General features: G+C 58.4%; 1 protein-coding gene across 1 annotated transcript in view; it reads left to right on the top strand.

Moving 5' to 3' along the window:
- The first annotated feature begins 244 nt into the window (after nucleotides 1-244).
- CACNG3 (calcium voltage-gated channel auxiliary subunit gamma 3) overlaps nucleotides 245-6,000 on the top strand; it is a 29,436-nt gene continuing 23,680 nt past the window's right edge. Inside the window, exon 1 of the mRNA XM_035563474.2 lies at nucleotides 245-531. Within this exon, the coding sequence (XP_035419367.1) occupies nucleotides 321-531 (211 nt within the window). The 5' untranslated portion in view covers nucleotides 245-320. The remainder of the gene's footprint in view (nucleotides 532-6,000) is intronic.

The raw sequence follows: 6,000 nt of genomic DNA, 5'->3' as shown, positions 1-6,000 counted from the left end.
CCCTCCCTCCGCTGCCCCCCGCCCCCGCCGCCCCCCGCGGATGCCTTGGCCGGGCGGCGCGGGGGAGGCGCCGGGAGAGGCGCCGCGCTGCCGGCCGCGGGCGCACGGCGGAGCCGCTCCGCTCCGCGCCCCGCTCCGCGCCCCGCTCCGCTCGGGCCATGCCGGCCGGGCGCCCGGGGGCTCGGCGGCCCCGAGCAGCGCCGCCGCGGGGCCCCGGCTCGCCGCGGGCCGCGGGGGCATGAGGCGCCGAGCGCGGAGCGCGGCGGCGGGCGGCGGCGCCGGCCCTTCCCCTGCGAGCCGCCGCCGTAGGATGAAGCAGCATGAGGATGTGTGACAGAGGCGTCCAGATGCTCATCACCACGGTGGGAGCCTTCGCAGCCTTCAGCCTGATGACCATCGCCGTGGGCACCGACTACTGGCTCTACTCGCGCGGCGTGTGCAGGACTAAGTCCACCGGCGACAACGACACGAGCCGCAAGAACGAGGAGGTGATGACCCACTCGGGGCTCTGGAGGACGTGCTGCCTGGAAGGTACCGACCGCCCGCCGGCCGCCCCGCCGCCCCCGGCCGCTCGCCGGGGCCCTGCCCAGCCCAGAAGTTCGGGGGAGGGCGGGGGCGCCCCGGGACCCCCAGCGCCGGGCCCCGCGCCCCGCGCCCCCCGGCGGAGCTCCCCCGGCCGCCGGCCCCGGCCCACGCAGGAGGGGCACGGGGGGCCCGGCGCGGCCGGGGGGAAACTTTCTCGCTGGCTCCCGCACACGCAGGACGCGGGGTGCCGGGGGCGGCGGGGAGCGGGGCTGGCTGCGGGCAGCCGCGGTGCCTGCCCCGAGCGGCGCGGTGCGGGTGCGGGTGCGGGTGCCCGCTGTCAGCGCGGCGCGCCTCGGGCTGAGCGGCCACAGGTCCCGCTCCGGGCCCCGGGGCTCGCCTTGACGCCGGTCGGTCGGCGAGCACGTCCCCGCAGCCGCTCCCCAGCGAGGGCTCTGCAGGCACCGGGTGCAGCCAGCAGTCCTGCAGCCCAGCCCCAGCGGCATGGCAGCCCTTCCCCTCGGAGCAGCAGAGCGGGGCAAGGTGTCGTGCTGCTGCCCCACCGCTGCTTCTCCCTCCGTCCCTCGGGGACTGCGCCCCACGCCCCACCTGGGCTGCCCCACGGCCGGGCTTCCACCTGCCCGCCCTCGCAGCTTCGCCCCGCTGCCTTGCCCCTCCCGCAGCAGCAGCCCGCTGGAGAGGCTGCTGCGGTGGTCCTGCAGTGCAGACCCCTGCTCGGGGGGCGGTTGCAGCCCAAAGTTCCTGGCTGAGATTTACACGAGCAACAGCAGGCAGGGCTTAACCGTGAGCCTGAGTGGAGCCTGGGTGCTGGTACCTGTGCAGCAAAAAATGGCCGATGGAATCACCCTGGGCACTAAGTTTTAACATCAACGGCAGTAGTTGGTGGCCTGCAAGCTAACGGGGAGCTGTGGTCCTGGTGGTGTCAGGCTCCTCCGCCCCGGAGCAGCGCCTGACGGCGGGGGCCAGCGAGCCGTGGCAGCTGAGCTGCGCCTGCCACATCGGAAAGTTCTCGGTGAGTCATGGCCCCAGATGCAGAAATCTCCTGCCTGTTCCTGGTGCTCAATCCTAGACCCAGTGAAGTCAATCGGGGCTTTCTTATTGATTCAAGGAGGTTTTGGATCATGCTCTAATTCCATAATAAATAATTGGAGATAATCTGTCTCCCTTCTCAGGCTGAGGGAACACAGGAGGCAGCAGGCAGGGCTGTGAGAGATGGGATCACTGGAGGCATGAGTAATTTCCAAAATTTGTATTTTTGCTGGCTGTGGGTTTTTTTCAGTGGATGCTTTATGCTTCTCTCACTGCCATAAATCACTGCTTTGGAAGAAGCTGGTGCAACCCTGGTCTCTTGGGCACAGCATGCTCAGGAAAGGGCTTAACGGTGCCGTGCCGGAGCTTGGAGCTGAATCACAGGTCAGTGCCCCAAGCCCGGGCACAGGGCAGGGAGCAGCAGGGATGCACTCACTGCGGGGCTCATCCCTGCCCGCTGCTGGCTGTCCCTCGTGGGCCGGGCAGGAGCGGGCGCAGAGCTCTGCACAGGGCCCTGCTGGTGCTGCGCATGGGCACAGGCTCTGGCATCCCTTGCGTGTGGCTGCAGAGTGCGGGCGGGCAGTGGGGGCACCCAGTCGAGATCTGGGCAGAGGGGTCCCACCCGGAACCACCCCACCACCACCCCACACCACCCCGTGCTCAGCGGAGCGTGTGAGGCCACCCACCCTGGCGCTGGGGCCACGCAGTGCCACTCACCACCGCCCAGGTGTTGCTGGAAAGTGGCCGCATGCCTCGGGCTGTGAGCTGAGGCGGTGCTGGGGCAGCCTCCCTCCCCGCAGGGCTGGGCTCCCCCAGCAAGGGCTGTTCCTGCAGCCGCTCGCCCTGCCATGGGGAGCGGGATCTGCGTGGGGCACACGCCGGGGGTCCTGAGGGCAGCAGGTCGTGGGCCTGCTGCTGGCTGGGCCCCGGATTGCTGCGTGCTCCTTGTATCTGGCTGGAGAACCAGGAGCGTTGCACTCCATCATCCTGAGCTTGGAGTGACTCTGGTCGGTGGAGAGGGCCCATTCTCCCAGCGTGCAGGCTGCTTTGAGCGCTGAGCAGAGCCTCTGCTCTTTGGGAAGCGCCTGGGCCTTGAGATTTCCACCCGCAACAAGGGTTTAACGTGTGCTGCGACGAAGGAATTAGATGGAGAGCTCCGTTCCCTCGTCTGGCTGAGTGTTGAGAGCAGATTATTAAAATGACCAAAGCGAGCGTTGGGTGCTTGCTACGTGGCAGCTGCTCTTTAAATACATGTCAGTCACACACGCAGTGCCTGTGTGGGAGCGCCTCGCATCACGTGGCCCTACAAAGCCCATGGGCAAAAGCGGATATGAATGAAGCCGCAGCAGACCTCTGTAGAGACACCCACGCTGGAAAACACAAATTAGTGACTGACTTGGTACCTGGAGTCAAGGCAGGTGTTCACAGACGGCTGTGCTAGAACAGCCTTTGTTTTAAATTGCAGTGTTTGGATTGTAACGATCACTTTTCTGACAGGCAAATACTTCGCAGCTACCTTATTGTACTTCCCACCCAAATGGGACAGGGGCAGGTTGCTGGTGCCCTGTGGCTCTGTCACACACCGTTTTCTTTGGCTTCCTTTTTGTCACAGAAGGCAGGGAGCTATGCCAAACTTTGGGGATGCTGAAGTTGAGAAATTGCTGTTTAGGCTTGTGTTGTTTTAGGCAAATAAAAGAACTATGGTTTTCATCAAACTTAATTAAATTCAGCATCATTAAACACTGGGAGCCTCCTTGGGCTCCCTGCTGCACGGTGCAGCTTGGGACTGGCTCCATGGCACCATGTGGGCATGGAACAGGCAGAGGCAGAGGGAGGATCCGGCCGGGGCTGTGTGAAATGCGGGGTTTTGAAGATGATGTGGTGCTTTCTCTTTCCTCCTCCGTCAGAACTGGCAGGAATAAAGTGCTCTGTCATTTCTGGAGAACCACGAGCGCTGCTCAGCTGCCTCCCGGTGGATACTCCGGTGTCCTTCTGTCCTGTCTGTCCTGTCCTGCCAGCCCATCTGTGCTTCGGCCCCCTTGCCGGGGGCTTGGAGCAGTTTTAGAAGACGTGGCTGTAGGGCCATTCCTGAGCCGCGCTGTGCCTCGGGCCTGGACCATCCCCAGTCCCCACAGCAGCAGGAGGACGGCGTGTGCCAGCAGTTCACTCCCTCCGCTGACCTCAGAGAACTTTTCCTGTTTTTTTTTTTTGTTTGTTTTTTGTTTTTTTGTGGAACCTGTCTAGGTTTTAAATATTATTGCAGGTACTGTGAGTGGACGACAGAGGCAGGGCTGGGACCTGCATGCCCCAGAGCCGTTCCCAGAGCGCCGTCACCTCGAGCGAGTCCCCCCCCGCTCCTGCGTGCCAGCCTCTCGGCAGCCGCAGCACCGGCACGGTGCTGGGAACAAACGAGCTTCGCTCCTGCTCCCCTCTGGCAAGGCTCACAGCTTCCTGCTCTGCCTTCTCCTCTGTGTAACTCCTACTAATTTTCCTAACTTTCTTTGAACATAAAGATTAATCTGTGATATTTAAGCCTCGCTTAGCCACACAAGCCATTTATCCTTATTTCTGCCTGTTCTTAATAGTTGTACACCGGTGGGTACATCTTCATCCCTTTTAGCTCCAGGTGGTTATCCAACACCACCCCAAGTCCTTTCCATGCTGCTGCCTGTCAGGATGTCATCTCCAACCCTGGAACTACAACTTGTTCTCCTAAATGGAAAGCCTTGGACTTGGCTGTATAAAAACAGCCCTTGCTAAATGAGCCCACCGTACAGAGCTGCCAGATTGCCCCATGGCACCTGACCCACCTCCATCATTCATTGGTACTCCAGTCAGACTTTCCTGTGCCATTTGCACCTTTTATCCACAATTAATTCGTGTTATCATTAATAAAGACATTGTTATAGCTCAACACTCTTCTAGTAACAGATCCCACGTACAAATATCCCACTGGAAAACAATTTATGATCTCTGCAATCTGCTTGCCAGTCCCTTTAGTAAAGTGATGTTGATTCTGCATAATGCTATTCTTTTACTTTTTCAGGAGAGCTAAATCAAATAGCTTGTGGAGCACTAAATGTATTATGATAATGGCTTCCTTTATCAACTAAATTGGTAACTGTAACAAGAAAAATGTATGATGTTTGATGGATCTATTTTCCATGAGGCTGTTAGCCATGTATCACATCCCCTGGCTCCTCCCTGCTGCTGCCTCCATGCACTAACCCAGAGCTGACACTGAGTAATACACTTCCTACCATTGCCATCGCTTGTGATGACCAGCACAGTCTAATTAAACATTTACCAGCTTTTCCCGTCTTCCAGAAATTCACCAAAATGCCAAGATTTATTAAAATCCGTTTTAGATCTATTGTTTCAGACCTTGGGCTGTTCTGCTAATGCTCTTGGGACAAAGTTCTTTGGTCCTACCGATTTCATGTTTACACTTACTAGTCTGTTTAGCATCCTCCCTAATCCCTGATGGGATACGGGAGCCTATTTGTCTCCAGGTACAGGACAGAAGTATGCGATGAATAAATAATTGTGTCACTTCTGCTTCGTGACTGACAGTTGTACCGGCCTCATCTAGTAGTGAATTTACACCAGTTGTGAGGCTCCTTTCTTCTAACACATCTAAAGAGTCCTCCTTTTTTTGCTTAAAGCTTTTGGTTGCAGATTTATTTTAACTGATCCCAGTGGCTTCTACCAATATCAGAAGTCCTGATTTTTGATTGTTTAATTGCAATGTTGAGCTCCTCTCCTCGGCAGGTCTGACAGAAGCTTGGGGTGTCAGGGAGGCACCCTGCCATAGCTCCCAAGCCACAGGCGTGGCTCTGTGTTGACATTTTTCCCCCAGTCAGTTGTGCCCATGTTTGCTTTTGGCTCTGCTGAGCTGAGCTGGTTTGCCGCGAAGGCATTAAATTGGGCTGCAAGCAGCTGTGCCTGGACGGCCACCAGCTCTTTGCCTGCTTCCAGCTCCTCTCAGTCCCTCTGAATGAGGCCAAGCAGAGAATTTCCCCAAGGTGACAGCAATATTGTTTCTGTTAGGAAGTTGTTATCTTTAATTTTTAAAAGCGCCAAGCAAATGTCCCTGAGATTGCAATCATCCATGATAGAGCGCTTTTTCTCGCTACTCATTATAGGTGGGTATTTAAGGAGCTGCTCATCCTGTTCCTCTGTCTGGTTGGTGTCTGTAATAGATTCTCATCAACAACCCATCCTGCAATCTAACACTTCTCCGTGGCGCTCGTGGTCCGGCTCCGCTGCGCTGCCAGCAGCGCTGGTGCTGGTGTCTCCGGTGCAGCTCCAAGAGCTTTTTGCTCAGCCATGCTGGCATCCTTGGCACGTGGCGGCTCCGTGTCACCGCAGGGGCAGCCCCAGTGAGCGTGTGTCCTCTCTGCTCCACCCTGTGCAGGCAATGCACGG

The sequence above is a fragment of the Cygnus atratus genome, chromosome 15 (assembly GCF_013377495.2).
Source record: "Cygnus atratus isolate AKBS03 ecotype Queensland, Australia chromosome 15, CAtr_DNAZoo_HiC_assembly, whole genome shotgun sequence".
Taxonomy (NCBI): Eukaryota; Metazoa; Chordata; class Aves; order Anseriformes; family Anatidae; genus Cygnus; species Cygnus atratus.
Note: the sequence above shows the minus strand (reverse complement) of the source record. Positions and strands in the feature narration are given on the sequence as shown.